Source organism: Protopterus annectens, chromosome 7.part0 (assembly GCF_019279795.1).
Source record: "Protopterus annectens isolate FY-2018-M chromosome 7.part0, PAN1.0, whole genome shotgun sequence".
NCBI classification, from domain to species: Eukaryota; Metazoa; Chordata; order Ceratodontiformes; family Protopteridae; genus Protopterus; species Protopterus annectens.
Genome location: NC_056739.1, coordinates 248,849,965 through 248,866,420, shown reverse-complemented (window position 1 = coordinate 248,866,420; position 16,456 = coordinate 248,849,965). Strand labels below are relative to the sequence as shown.

Genomic DNA, 16,456 nt, shown 5'->3' with positions numbered 1-16,456 from the left:
CATATAATGATTGACATGTAAAGAGCGAATGCTCTAAAGAGCAAATGGCCACCTCTGTAAATTTTTTCCTCAGGGAAAAAAATTCAGTCGGCCATTATCGGGAATTGCCCTTTTCTCCAATGTAGAGTGATCTCAGAGTTGCTATATTTAGTTAGGGGTGTTTGATAGGCACAGCCCCCCAACATTGGGGGTGAAGCTCCCCATTTGATTAGGCTTTTGAAGTTTGTGTTTTTTGTGCACGGCCCCGTGAATTTTTTCCAGAGGAAAACATTTGTGGACATGGCCATTCGGTCTTTACGTGTTGATGATCATATGTTCGAAGAAAAGTCTCTTTGAGCATATAATACAGACCAGAGGTGTGGTATGGATCTGATATGTTGAGAAATGGGGTTCCATTCTTTGGCAACTGACCAAGAGTAGAGGCTAAGGCCAGCAGTTTTCTGAAGTTTGATAATGTTCAGTAGTTTATCACTGGATCCAAGTCATCCATTAGGGTGTAAAATGTGTAAAATGTGTAGTATTGAGCTCCAGGCTGGGGAGACATTGGATTTGTGCAGTATTTTACTGGAGATGGCTAGCCGAGAGAGAGTAAGGGTTTGGGGTAATTCAAGCCAGTTCAAAGATTTAAGGGCAGAACTGTATATTGTATTTGCTGCTAGAAGTAAATTTAGCAATTTTGTTATAGCATGCTTCTAGCTTTGATAAAATTGATGTTTGTAAAGTGGTGACTATAATAGCCCTAAAGAATGGCGGGAGAAGGAAGCTACCTGCTATGCTAAAGTGTTTTTTTTTTTTTTGGTATTGTGAAAGAAGTATTTATGTCTGTAGAGCATACCTAATTTTGATGGGTCTTTTTTGTGTTTACCTGCATCAGGGAGATGATTGCAGACACACTGTTGTGCAGCATAAGTGTGTGGGGGTGCTGCCCTCCTGAGTGTGTTGTCCTTCAGATGAGATGTTAAACTGAGGATTCATCTGCTTGTGTTGATCCCATGACACTTAGGTCCAGAATTTATGAACATAATTGTGGTATAAGGAAGCAGAATACAAATAATGCTTTATTTAGACATCTTAAGAATAGGCCCCAATGCAGCAGTTTCCAGTTTGGAATTATTGATGAAGTTAAGGTTAATATATGGGGGTGGTGATTTCAAAACTTTACAGGAAGTCAGGGAAACTAAATGGCAGTTAAAGCTATTTGCTACACATCTCCCTGGTATTAATAATGTTTTTTCTTTGCAACCTATACTTAAATTAAGGGCTAACAGATTTTAATTGTTGTATTTTTAGTAATTTTAGTCACAGAACTTAAGTAGTCACTTTAAGATTTTAATGATGATGTAATTGTATTATCAGGTGTAGTATTTAAGATCCAAGTTGTTACTGTTTTCTAGATGCTGATGAAGTCCAACTTCTGTGGGACAACAGCGCTAAATCTTTGTGCGGTCAAATAATGACTTTTTATTCTGTTTTGTGGTGTTTACAGTTCATTGGAGGTCCTTTCATTGGGGCAATATTTTTTCTATTTTCAGTGGTGTATTTTGTTGTCAATGCACATTTGGTTATTACTCATTTTTGTGTGTGTTCCTTGCCAGTTATGGACACCCTTGATGACATCCCTTCCATTGTTTCACCCATTCACCGTGATGAATTTTACCGCATGCACAAATTCAAATCCTGAAAGGAGAACCCACATGGCTCATTGACCTCTTCAGGCAATCAGGTTGTTTTCCCTCTGAACCTAGGAAGTGAGGTCATTTATTAGAGCACACTTCAAATGTGGAACTAAATGCCTTAGCTTCAATGGCTGCAAACACAGAGGATTCCTTATTTTTTTCTCAACAGAAGAACACTATAATTCCAGGAGATTTAACTTCTAGAGATCTGCCAAGTCTTAGAAACTTGGAAGCGGACTATGAGAGACTTGGACTAAACCAAAAGGTTGTTGTGTCTTTCGGCTTTTCCCGGTTAGGGGTCACCACAGCAGAACTGCGGTCCGCTAATGATTGGCAGTAGATTTTTACATGCCGAGTTGCCAGCTCTGATGCACAACCTTCAACGAAGGTACGCCCATTCATGCATGTCTCCACACAGAAGACGCTTTAGCTGAGAATCGAACAGGACAACGTCTTACTGTGAGGCGACAACGCTACCGCAGCACCACCACTGAACCAAAAGGTATGATGCCAAAATGAACCTATGTTGCAGCTGTGGGTAATAAAAAGAGTAATAATGATGCTAAAACTGTGCTTATGCTCATAATGGTAGTCGTGACACTGCTCTAGTTAATATTGCTGACAACAGTAATAAGAATAACTGTTTAAAACTGGTACTTTTGGACTTGATACTTTTTGACAAGAATTATAACTTTAATATTGACTCTGCTGCTTTTAGTTTGGTTTTGGGTGACCATAAAACTACTTCCACACTTAAATTTGATTCTGACTTTTGAGAAGAAGTTTTTTGAAATTAAGCACTTACAAATGGGTAATGCTCATCTTTCTAAATGTTTGGAACTTAAAATTGTTCCCTAAGGGTTACGTATTTCTAAATACTCTTTGGGTTTAGATTATACTGAATTTATGGTTCATAAGTTTAACCAACAGTTTGATAAATTTGGGTTTGAGTTAGTGAGACTAATTATTAAACATAACGATAGCAACTTTAAGTCAATTGATCCTGGACATTGACAAATTAAATGCTACCATTAATGATTTGATTTTTCCACCAATGGGAAGGTTTTTCTTTTTCAAAAGCAGTTTAAGATAGTTTATGAAAGGAAGATTAAAAAGTTAAGAGACTTGAATCAATATTTTAGAAATGTGGGTTATTATATTAAAAAGCCTTTGGAGAGTGATAATACTGAAACTAATGGGCCATCTGAAAATACACAAAGGGGAACATAAACCTTTTTTTTATCATAAAAGTTTCCCTACAAAGGAGAGGCCAGTTCAGCAACACAGTTCAGAAGAAGCATACGCCCATTACAAAACACAGGAACATAATTACCCTGGGGAATACAGATAGCAAAAGCAAATAAAATAGTCAACGCTCTCTCTGATTTTTCATATTTTTAATTAAACTGATATTCAGATTATACGAGTATTCTGTATAAGCCTGGATTGGCTGGTAGCAGAGTGGAGGGTGTTTATATAGCTAATAAAAAGGAGGAGCCCAAGGACTAAGCATAGGGGTACACCTGTGCTGGCAGGGAGGTACAGAGAGAGAGAGAGAAAGTGCTTTGCCATTTAACATTCTGAGACCTTTCTGATAAGGTAGCTGTTAAACCACTATAATGTGGTATGTGTGTGATAGTCTGTGTTTGCCCTGTATCTAATGTATAGCAACCTTGAAGTGAGAATAATAAAGTAAGATGTTATAAGAGATGGTGAAAGTCCCCATATGTGAAGCTGCGAAGGGGGGGGGGGGTTCCTTGACCCAGCAAAAACATTGTTTTGCAGTCACACTTCCATGTATACTGACAAGCTTTAGCACTTGCATTAATGGAGGTTTTGTATTCACGCTACCATTTACAATCTTTTGCAAGACTGGGTAAATCAGGCAGACCTAATATATCCCTCTAATTGCTACTTATGAAAATCAATCGGTGTATAGTGACTTATGGGTTTTGACCACTGATCACTCTCTTTGCTAGTTACATTTCCTAACTAATATATTTCGGTATAATGGTTGCACACTATCTTATAATATCTGCTGTTTCTTGTCTCACTATCATAATGTAGAATTTCATTTTATAAGATATGTTTTTTTGTATTATTGGCAACCACTTTCAGCCACATTTTTATTTGAAAGTTTATTTAGGCAATCACCTAATATACTGTCTTCGTCTGAAGGTTTCTGTATCATATTCTCACCCATTTTGCTGTAATTTTGACGTTTTCTGCAATCAACGTTGACTTAGTATACATAACCTTCTTGCCACTAAGTCTGCTGTCTGTTTGCACAGAAGAACATTACACTGTAAAAAATGAAAAAAAAAAACCCAAAATCAGAGATAATACAGAGAATCAATATGGATACACCTCTGTTTTTTCCTAAAAAGAGGTTGTTGGGCTAGTGGGACTTACCTTGTCAGCCAAGTGTACATAGAGTGACACATGTCTTGTGCATGTGGAAGGGATACAGTGGTACTCACATCTGGACACAAGCATTCGCAGCAATAACCCTTGCTTCTGAATGTTGAGCAAGTTGGCAGAAATGTCATGAGACTGATGAAAATAATGTTTTGTTAGTTCCTGCTAGATGTATGCTACATGTTAGGAGATGCCTTTGTTGCACAAAAGTCATAGTGAATTGTTTACACAGTGGATAGCTTCGGGGCCTGGATGGATTATCACAATGGGTAGTCTGAGATTTTAAGCATGCAAAGAGAAATCTAAAGAACCTGAAGAGCCGAAGAAGGTGTCACCTCAGAAATCATGGATTGTAGGGATCTTTGCATCAATGAATTATAATTCTATGTTAAGAATAAATGGGAGTGACTGTTGTGTAGAAACAAGACATCCTAGAAAAGGAATAGCAGGAATAAATACATCTGTAAGTAATGATCTTCATATAAGATCTAAATAAATGACTTCATTATACAAGCTTTCATTCCGATACAAATAAAATACTACGGAGTCATATTTGCAGTAGTGTCCATTTACTTTAGTTTAATTCGTTTGCCGATCTTTTTACTGGAAACATTTCTATACCTAAAAACCATGGAAGTCAGATTACTTTCAGGGTTTAACTTGGCAAAATAATAATGCTAGGGAGTAAAGAACCACTTGTGATAGTGCTGAAGGAAAACTGCATTCTCCTACCCACTCAGTGGAATATAAACTTTGAATATGGCAGCTTTTGCAGTCCTTTTTCTCAATCTAATGTACTAATCTGTACATATACTTCCTTATTTCTTGAATGATTTTGTATGTGCATCATCTTTCCCTATTCCTGTACTCTGGAGTTTTTAGTGCCTTCACACTGCCTTTCAGACACCTACCCAGCTCGTTTGGTCACTGTGCATATACTGTTAATTTTCTGTTATTGTGCTTCCTTAACATCAGTCAAAATAAAAAGACCTGTCACAACAGATCTTCAGAAAGCGGGATTCTCTCTCCTCTCTTTTCAATCCATCCTAATTTCTGAGCCACCTGATTACAAGTTCTCCTGTTTAGCAATTACTTGTAATCAAGTTAATATTAAAACAGAATTATAGAACAAAAATACAGTTGGAGAAGGTGAGAACCCCAGTCTTGAGTTACTTTAATTAAAAAAAATCTGATTTAAATCATTCTCTGCCTGAAGATTTCTTATTGTACTTCTCTTCTTATCCTTGGGGCATTAATATACTTGCTTTGAGCTCCATTTGTGGTTTGACTATAAAAAAAGAAACATTCCCCAATATAGTCTTCACAAGAATATTATGCAGTTCTTAGCTTCTCTGCTTCTTTCTCATATGAAGCTGAATTTGTCTTCTGCAATAAACAGCAGATCTCTTCAACTTTATAGCCTCAGGGCTGATTAAGATTATACTTTGCCCAGATGTCTCCAACTTACTTCTGTTTTACATATCAGCAGGAATTCATTAATCAATACTTATGACTCAAGACAACTGGTTACAAATCCGGTTACAATTTGTAGTTTTAATGGTGCATTTATTTTCGGTGATCTGCTAAAGTTTTTTTTTTTTTTTTGCACTGCCATACAAGACTTGTTGAAAGGATATACCAAACAGCACAGCTTGTTGAAAAAACTCTATTTGCCGAGTTTGTCTTGCCATCTTGTGACTTTCTTAGTAATTACAGTATAAGCAGAATAAAATTTCTAAGCTTTCTTTGGTGTTAACAAGTGCTGCTTGCAGGCCTTATTTTCTGATTGTAAAGGAAAGATTTTTTTGCAGAACTAAATCAATAGATTTCTAAATGTCTGCACAAGGCCAACAACCCAGATGATTTAGAAGTGGCATAATACATAAAAGGATAGAATTTGATATCAAAGTTAGCTAGAATGCAAAGTAACCTGTTTTACATCAGTAACATGTAGGCTTGTAAATAGTCAAGCTGTTATGTTTAAAGTGTATTGCTGAAAACACAATACAGTAAAATAATGACATAATGGCTCATTTTGAATTAATTAATGGTAAAACAAGCTATGGTCAGTGCTCATCAGATGGTAGCTAAGGAAATGGCTGCATAAATTTAAAAATGATTCCTAGGATTTAGAAAGGGCTGCTGCTAGCAGTAAGCCCTACTATGGACATACAACTACTGGTGATAGGCCTTTTGGATTCATAGACAGCCCTACTGCACTAATTGTATTCAAATCTGTAAAATCACTGAAGTGGGTGTCCTCACGGCATACCTCAAATGTTAATGAGGCATTCTGGGGGAGTAACATATGATAATTAGTCTGATACTCTTCCTCCTCAGAAATGTCTGTGGCAAGTTACGTATGCAGCCATGTAACTCGTAGAACCACATGATTACGTAAATCAAGTTTACCAGCCACATTCGTTAACTTGTCCAAAACCTTGAATTCAGCCATTAATTTCAATGGGAGAGATCACATTACAGGTCTGTGTCAGGGAAGTCAGTGGAGAGAGAGTGGTGGGTTATGTGTATGGTAGAGTGTTTGTAGACGTACGAGTGGTATCAGCTGAGTATTTGTTAGTGCAGGTGTGAGTATCCCCTTGGGATGTTGCAGTAGGGGTTCAGTTAGGGGATAGGTTGAATAGGCATATGTGTGTGCATGTGTTACATGTGTATGTGTGTGTGTGTGTGTGTGTGTGTGTGTGTGTGTGTGAGAGAGAGAGAGAGAGATATTACCTATGGAAGAGGCTAAAATACCTCTCAACTCCTCCTAGGCTAATGAGCACCAATTTTAATATAGAGAAGCACTTTACACCAACAGGGACATTTCATAAATTTTACTTTAACTTACTTAAGAAGTTAATACAATAGATTTTGCAGCAGGAAGTTGCAACTGAATGATTACAACTAAGAAGCTTTAAACCTGACATTACTGACTTACTGCATTTGTCCATGGCAGGAACAGGTGGTCATATGAAACAAAAGTATGGATGTTATTTAAAATCAGGGGCACCTGAGAAGTATGGGGATATGTCCATGTGTGAGACTGTGTGCATGTGTGTGGTAGAGTGAATAAGAAAGGTGCCTGTGCCAAAGGGAATCATGAGCAACTAATGGCGATTACCATTGCAAAGTACTTTTTAACACTTGCCATAATCACTGAGCAATTCAGAGACATGCAAATTACCCAATAAGCATTTCTCAGAATTAATATTTTTCACAACTGAGCTAAAGTGTCCTTTTTACCACAGTACTTAAGATCTGCAGCTTTGTTCTTTCTGAATCCTGGCCTATGTGTCTGTTTTTATAAACTATAACACAGGTTCATGTTTTTCTTTATCACATCTCATAATATTATTCACTGGAGAAATTATGACTTGGAATACAGTAACAGATTCTTGTAGGAGCTGTTAAAAAGAGCTGTTGCACTTGCATGGTAAAATGATAAACTGGCAATATTAAGCACATAATTTATACAGCTCCCAAGTATGCAGCAGTCTAGAAGGCTTAGGATTTTTGCACTGAAGTGTTTGCATAGGATATTTTGTACCCCAAGCAGACTTCAGAGCATTTTTTTTCCTGAAGACAGCAAATGCTGGAGGTATGATGGGAAAGAGAGGGGTAACTGAGAACATGCTTTTTTGAGAATGTAGCGAGTTGGCAGATTTTAAAAATTCTCTGTGGTGTACAGTGCAAATATTTTGGGGGAGCAAAATATTATAGCTAAGGAAAGTATTGTTTGGAGCTGGGATTTAAAAAAACTGAAATGCCCTGCTAAGTTTCATGCTACTGGTAGTTAAAAAAGGAATTACTAGAAAATGGAAATCAAAATATGAACCAACTGTTACTAATGTTTTGAATGTTGTAAAAGAGAGAAAAGAACTCGAGGTGGGATGATTAGAAAAGGGAAGGAGCAAACTTGTTAGAAATAAATACATGGAATTTCAGGGAATGTTATATGCAGAATAATGTTCTGTAGAAAAAATAAAATTTTAGGTAAGGCAGAAATTGAGCAATTTATGTAATGCTGGAAGAATGATAATTGTTTAAAAAAAAAAAAAAAAAAAAAAAAAAAACTTGTACAATGCATGAAATTTAAAAATGCTTGCAAGGGTTTGTTTTCTATTAATGTAGGACCATTTTGTTACTCAATATATGTGAATAAAATAATAAACTTGATTTTAAAAAGGAATACAGAATATTATTAAAGTTACTTTGCAGTGTCTACAAAAGGATGCTATCTATGAGTTGCTGCACTTTGTGTTTACCCAACTGCTATCAGCATTGCTGTTGCTAAATTAAAGATTGGGATGTTACTCTTCAATACTGTCAAAGAATCTATGACCCATTACCCAAAGCAGTACAATCCTTATTGTGTTTATTATACTGAAACAGCTGGGTACTTACGAATACTATTAAAAAGATGACACTTATTTCACCCCACACAACCACCATATTCTGTAGAACTAAGATACCTGCTGTGTCGTAGCTCCTCTTGAAGCTCAGATACTTTCTTCTCTAACTCAGGAAGCTGATCAGCTTGGCTTTGTAGCATCCTCACTTTCTCTAGGCCACAAGTCAAGGCATTTCTCACTTCCTGCATCTTTTTCTTAATCTTGTAGTTTTCCTTTGTTAAGAGCAGTACCTTCTTTGTTAACCTCACCACCTCTTCATTAGAGTCGTGTAAATTGCTGTCATTGTGCTGTGTAATGTTCTTGGCTTCCTCTGCCTGTTTGTCAATAGAACAAGTTAGGTCCTGAAATTCCTGCCGAGCAGTCTTTGATGCTGTGCTTTCTGGGTTGCTGCAGTTACCATCTTGAATTTCTCGCATATCAACTTTGAGGCTGCTGCTGCAGTCATAGGGATGGTCAGTAGGATGCACCTTCAGCAAGGCCACTTCCAGGGCTAAGCACCGAGCATCACTACTCTGCAATGCTGAACGAAGCTCCTCAACTAAGTCTTGCAGCCTGGCATTGTCCAACTGTCTCCTGGAAAGTGTGTCCTCAGCTTCAGTTTCCCCTGTAAGATGAAAAATCAATAATTTCTCACTAGTTTATTGATCTTAATATTAATAACCAAGTAACTTATAGAAAAGAGGACATAAAAGACTACAGTTCTATTAAAGTTTGATTTACTTAAGGAGCAAAGAGGTTATCTGTAACAGAAGCGTAAAATTATTCTGGACATGCTGAAAATCCATGGCTGCAGTACCTTGATGATTCAGTATTAGTCCAGATGATTTAGACAGAATGTAAGGCATTAATTTAGAAGTGATAAAGGTGCAAAACAGTTCTTGATAAGTCTTGTAAAGTCATTACAAATTAAGACCAGTAATAGATAACAATCAGACCAGTAATAGATCACTTTTCCTCATTACCGGAATACCTGCTTAATCCTATTCAGGGTCATGGAGGTCCCAGATGTGGTCTCAGCTCTCACTGAGTACAAGACAAAGAAACTGCTCCTGGAGAGAAAACTAATCACTGCAGGACACAATGACACGTGATGAGCACACCTATCAGTTTGGGGAACTGACAGTTCACCTACAGCACATCCTTTGGCATGTGTCAGGATACTGGAGCACCCCAGCAAAACGCACGATATAATAATATAAATATCCAACTTGTATGCAGAAATGTATTGTTCATTATGCAAAATAAATGCATCCACTTCATCATGGACATCCCTATGATAAATTGTAGGCATTGCTGCAAAACACAATGGAATTCCATTCTACACATTCAGGTAAAATAGAAGTGATGTTAAAAGACTCGGTGACATCACAGAGTGGGAACCATTGCTTCATTTCCCAGCTGCACTAGAATTAACCCAGTACAGATGAAGAAAAATCATACTAGAGGGACCAGGCCAGTACTGTAGACTTTCAGTAGGCTATAGAAAACAAAATCCAGTTATTTACACGGTGCATTAGTAGGAGATACAAGACATGGGGCTGTTGTTACAGCTGTGCAGTCCCTTATCCAGAACTAAAATACACAAAAAGGCTCTATACAACCTCTTATGTACCTAATTACAGAAGTGAAAAGAAGACAACAACTGTATTACTTCTCTAGTACTTTATTCTGAGGATGTGTGCAGGGATGTATTGTTTGCTGTACTGGTCAGTCCCTATTCAGGAATTGAAAGTATGGAAGTAATGGCTTTTGGAGATTATTACATAGCTCCAGTAACAATACTGATGGATTCTATGCATAATGCATTATTGCAGGATAAATGGAGAGATGCACATTTTGCAGAAACAGAGAAATTCTGAGCGGTTTACACAATGTTTAAAGAGATAAGCATTAAGGATATGTCTAGTGCAGTTAATAACTGGAATTCAAAACATGCTAGTGAAAGCATGCAGAATAATGAAGGTATTGCTGTGGGCCAGCAAAGGAAAAGCTGCATGAAGAGGAGAAGTCTACTTGTTAGTTTAAAAATTACAGTTGTCACGAGATGATAATAATAAAATCATTCAGATGTCCTTCCTTAATCACTGCTGCAGTATTTCTTAGTACTGGGATTTCCTGCCAAGGGATAGTTCTTGCGTCCAGCCAGCATACAAAATCTGGCCTTTCCATGCACCGTACACCAGACACATATCCTAAGTGTAAAAGTGTGAGGTACACAAGTGTTGTACAAGCATCAAACCCTCAGAACTTCTTTACCATCAGTCTGAACACAGTGTTTCATTTTCAGTCTTTAGGTCATATGTCTTATTACAGACCTTCTGGGCAGAGGAGTACCCCATGGGGAATCTTACTTTTCTTTAGCCTTGTTTTATTGTAGGCATAAGTCTTCCAGAAAAGGGGAAGCAGATTCTCTATAAGGATGGAGGGGGACTAAAGGTGGAGGTGTCTCAATTTACATCAATATATCTCAAAGCTGGTTAAACAGGACAATGCATTTGAGCTGCTCCATGTTCAAATCACCATAGGCAAAACCCAATACCACTTCCTTGCAAGCTATAGGTCCCCCTGTATGACCCAGGAAACCCATACCATGTATTTAATCTTACTGGAAATACTCACCATCCAATCAAATACCATATTCATGGGTGACTTTAATCACCCCACTATTAACTGGAAATTCTATATGACACCAAACATACAGGCACATAGATTCCTGGATTTTCTAAACACAAACTCCCTGGAACTGATTGCCAAGACACCAACCAGGGTGCAACCATACTGGATCTGGTGCTCACTAATATGGGAGAGTGCAGCACCCCTCTTACTGTAATGTCTTCCCTGGTAAGGTCAGACCTGTCATACAGGGCACTGTCAGACCCCACTCTGATGGACATCCTGCATATCTACAAAACAAACAGCATTAGAATTACCCATTCTAGAGACTTAAACCTCACGTGGCATAAATAGGCTCTGCTGGCCAGACAGGTATGTATCCCACAGACTACCCAGTCTCTGGAACAGGCTCCCTATCCATGTGAAGCAGAATTCCTCCAGAATCCAATTCAAGTGCAACTTGGACAATTGGATGGGGAACAGGAAATTCATCCCTGGTTTGGCAACTATGTCTCTAATGGACACAGGCAACCTGCAAAATGGTTCAACTCTATGGCCCATCCTTTTAAATGTTTCATCTCACAAGCCCCTGCTTACATAAATCAAGGTTATCAGAACTTGTCAGAGATTTGGGATGAATGGCTAAGATTAAAAAGGCCCTTGTAGTCGTTAGCCTAGTAAACACCTATGCACGTGATAAGTGCCTTTTTGCTTAGGTGTGAAACAGTCATAAAGAAAGTGTGCTCTATTTGCCAGGCCTTTGTCCTCAAGACCCAGCAGAGCCATCTCTATTGGTCTACCTTGAAAATTAGCATCTTAAGCATCTTACTGAAAGAACCATGTCCCTGAAATCTTTACACCCAGACATCCAGCCTACATTAAAGAAGTCAAAGAAATTGAAATCAGACACCTCTGCTGTCCAGCTGCTGCTTTAAATCTCCAATGTCTCTTATTAGGAGACTGCAGACCATCCATTTCAGACACCTGCTGAAACCAATATGGAGAAAGCTTCTTGCATATCCAGTGGGTCTAAGCCAATGTCCATCAAGGATGAGAAGGGGGAACATAGGCTTGTGATTTTGGAAGGGCCCAAGTAGAATCCACAAATTCTTGTTTGGAAGAAAGTCTCAGATTCTTTAATTAAGATACATTAGGGCTTGGATGCTCTGAGGTTTATATCAGTGGACACCCCTGCTAAAAAGAAGCTAAAGACTAGACCGATTCATCTAGTAGCTAAAGACTTCCAAAAGAATGGCAAAACTTTACTCAAGTGCTTTAAAAAGCCTTAATAGCATTAAAGCCTCCTCGTGGTTTGTCAGTCTCTTCTAAGAATCCCTTCTTATTTTTCTTCTCCTCTGAAAATGGCTAGCGATTCATCTTCTGAAGATGATGATCTAAATTCTGATGAGTTTTTAGCTTATTCATAGGATCATAGGAGGTTACTAGGCTATTGGCCCTGAGGCCCTTATAAGCCTAGCCAAGAGTTTAGCCCATGCATAGACAAATCAGCACCTGATGCCCCTGTCCAGCAGGGACATGGGTGGAATCCCAGGGGTATATTTTCTGTTTCCCATCCAGTTATCTAGGTTGTGCTTAAAAAGGGGTAAAGATATACTCTGCTTGATGTGGAGAGGGAGTCTTTTCCATAGATGGGGAAGTCTCTGGGACAAAAATCTGTCATGCCAACAAGTCTTGTTGATGTCACAGACCAAGCTGAGGCTAAGCATGTGGGTTACTCGAGGGGAACTTGACTTGCGGATATGCAACAGTCCCATCAAGGTGGGGTCCGTGAAAGCCTTGTATGCCAGAGAGAGGTCCCCTCTGAGGAGTCTGTATGAAAAGGAGTAGAGGGATAGGGCTTTTAGTCTGTGTATGGTAGATGTTTGAGGCCCTGGATTCTCCTGATGAGGAATCTCTGTGGTGTCTCCAGCTGCTGCATGTGCTTTGCATACTACATGCCGAAAGGGGCATTGTACTCAATAATGGGCCTTATAAGGGAAGAATACAGGGATGTTATGACCACATTGTCCCTGGATGAGATACCCTTACTTATGAGGTGGGCCATGTAGAAGGTTTTCCGTACAACGGAAGCAACATGGTGGTCAAATGTCAGGTTGCTATCAACCTGGGTGCCTAAATCCCTCACGACTGATTGAGTACTTAGGATGTTCTTATTAATGTGATAATTTGTGGGGATATCACTCTCCCCAAAGGGGATGATGATGCACTATTTGGTATTCAGCTTGAGGCCATGTTTCTGGCACCAGTCATTTGTCTGAATGAGACCCTCTTGGAGGATGTCCACATTACTAGGGGAATTGATGACAGCACCCAGCTTGCAGTCATCTGCAAACTTGGTCAGCCATAGCTCACTGGTTTTGGCCTGCACCTCAGAAACGTATATCCCAAATAACAGTGGCCCCAAGACTGAACTCTGGGGTACTCCGCTTGTTACAGGTATACTTCTTGAGGTGGCTTCCCCTATTTTGACTACGTGGGTTCTATCAGTGAGCCATTTTGCTACCCACATATGGATTGATGCCTAGTTGAGAGAGTTTATCTGTTATGCCATAGTGGGGAATAGTGTCAAAGGCTTTGGCCAGGTGAAGGTAGGCAGTGTGCACCATTTTCCCCTCATCCATGGCTTTGGTGACTGTGTCAAAGAAGTCTACCAAATTTAGCAGACATGACCTCCCCTTGACGAAGCCAAACTGTGTGGGATCAAGTGTTTGGAGGATGCCAATGTCCTTGTTGATGAGGTCCATGATAATCCATTCCATGGCCTTGCAGATCAGGCTAGTTAGGCTGATGGGTCTATAATTTCCTGGATCAGTGGACACTCCACCTTTATGTAAAGGGATGACAATGGCTGTTCTCCACTCAGCTGGGATGAAGCCATTACTCAGGCTTTGGTTGAATAGGGTGTCTAGTGGTGCTGTAAGTTTCTGCCTGCGTTCATGTAGGATTCAGTCTGGGATGTTATCAGGTCCCATTGAGGCGGTATGTTTTGCTTTTGAGAGAGCAGTGATGACCTGTTCCATAGATATAAGGGAAGGGGGCAGGTACTGGGGATGTCCTGATTTACTGATGGGGGGACAGAGGGGTAACGTTTTCTCTGAATCTGTCAGCATCGAGTTTGCTATATCTACAGCATTTGTATATGTGGTGTCCTTGATCACCATTTCTGAACAGATCTGGGTGCTTCCTTTGAGGTTGCGGACATATGTGAAGAAGGCCCTTTGATTGTCTCTAGTAGATGTGGCCAATTTGGACTCGAAGTTTGCTTTGGAGGATTTCACTAGTGCTCTTATTTGCTTGTTCAGGCTAAGGAGACATTACTTTCAATTGGACACCTGCTCCTTCTTGGTCTTGGACAGCAATTTTTTCCTTTTGTTATAGAGTTTATTTATTGCAGATGTCCACAAGACAGGTTTACTCTTCCTTGCAGAGGAGGATTTAGTCCTGTTGGTTATGCCTGATTCAATGCATCTAAATAAATGCTCATATAGTGCTTGTATAGTTCTCGTATAGTTATTCTTCTCAACCTCATTCTCTTTTTGCAGTGCCTTCTCACAAGGAGGATTCTCTTTCTCCTGACCCTCCTATGGAAGACCTTCCTTTGGAGATGCTCTTTTTAAAATGATAGAACATTTTAAGTGGGAGAGCTCTCAGATGTCTGAAATTCAAAGAGGTATAATGATCTACTTCAAATGACTACCTCTAGACCTTCTGTAGTTCTGTCTGGTCTTTCAGCTCTGTTAGATACCTTTTTTTGCTTCACAGGCTCCTGTGTCTCAGCCTCATACTCCTAAAAAAACAGAAAAGTTGTATAAGGATCTTGAGGCCTAGAAATGTCTTTATATGAATCCTTACTCAGATTCCTTTGTAATTTATCTTTCAGATGACAAACCAACAATGCTTCTGGCTTCTCCTATGATACTGCCTATGAAGAAATGATAAAGCCATGGATAGGTACAGAAATTAGGTGTACACTTCTGCTACTTTAGCTTCTAGGGGCATCAACTATCAGACACGTAGCTAATGTGTGCTTTCCCTTCTTTATAAAATTGGGGATATCTTAACTGATATGCTAATTCAGACGAGATCTGGAGCCCTTTCAGAAGCTGACCTTCTCAGGTAGCTAGACATTCAATTAGGTCTAGCTATGTTGCTGTTGATGCTTCAAGGGTGGATGGTCAAGGTCAGTCATTAGGAGGTATTCATAGCTAAGGCTGCAGTCCATCCCAGAGGACATGAAAGCTAAGCTGTTGGCTTCCCTTCTGGTAAATCAAAATTTATTTGGTACTACAGCTGCTAACCTCTTAAGATTTTACAAGACAAGATCGGGTCATGTAGGACCTTAAGTAAACCTTCCTTTCTCCTGTTCCTAAGTATCAAAAGAACTATCCTTCAAAACCATGTCCTTTTTTTGTAGGCATCAAATGCAGATTCAAAATGGTAAATATTCCTCTGAAAAGATTTCAGTGAACAAAAGTCTTCCTTTCCTTATAAACCTGCTTCCCTGTGACTATTTACCGCCTCTTCTCAGGCAGTTTTTCTCTCTCTCTCTTTCACTAACCTTTTCCATTTGGTGGAGAATTACAACAGACAAGTGGGTTCTGTGTATAATTTATGACAGTTACAATAATGGTATGGAAGTCCATTCCTCTGTTTAGGTATCTCTCAGCTTCCCCCTTACCAGTTATCTTATTTCCTCAACTGATTCAAGATATTCTATCCAGAGGCACTGTTCAGACAGTTCCTCCTTTCTAGAGTTTCTATTCCAGAATGTTTCTTGTTCCCAGAAAGGAAAGATCTTTCCTTTCTCAATATATTTCTGAAAGTTCCATCTTTCAAAAATGTTAACTATTCAAACACTAGTTCCAATGCTTCTACCCTAAGCTTTTCTAGCTTCTCTAGATTTGAAGGATACTTATCTTCATATACCCATTCATCGCTGTTTGAGGAAGTTTTTACAGTTCTCTACACCTTCCTTGTATCATCATGTTTCTGCTTTGATATTTGGTCTTTCTACTACTCTGAAAGTATTCACCAAAATGTTTAGCCCTACTCATAGCCTTTTGCAGACTTCATAGAATTCAGATTTATCCTTTTTTGGATAACCTTCCCATTCAAGATCCAGCCCAGCAGGCTTTCCTACAGGATTTAAAGTTCACAATGCTCCTGCTTCACAATGGGCTTCAATCTAAATCTAAAAATGTCACTTCTGACACCTTCACAGGATCAACTTTTCTTGGGTTGCAGAATTCTTCATCCACCCAAGTTTCTCCTTCAAACAACCTTTTTCAGTCCCTTTTTCTTTTGTAGGAGAGT

The 16,456-nt window shown here is 39.0% G+C and overlaps 1 protein-coding gene across 1 annotated transcript in view; it reads right to left on the bottom strand.

Annotated features, from left to right (window-relative positions):
* Nucleotides 1-16,456, bottom strand: part of LOC122806377 (EF-hand and coiled-coil domain-containing protein 1-like) — a 194,772-nt gene that overhangs the window by 84,818 nt on the left and 93,498 nt on the right. Inside the window, exon 2 of the mRNA XM_044076731.1 lies at nucleotides 8,570-9,113. Within this exon, the coding sequence (XP_043932666.1) occupies nucleotides 8,570-9,113 (544 nt within the window). The remainder of the gene's footprint in view (nucleotides 1-8,569; nucleotides 9,114-16,456) is intronic.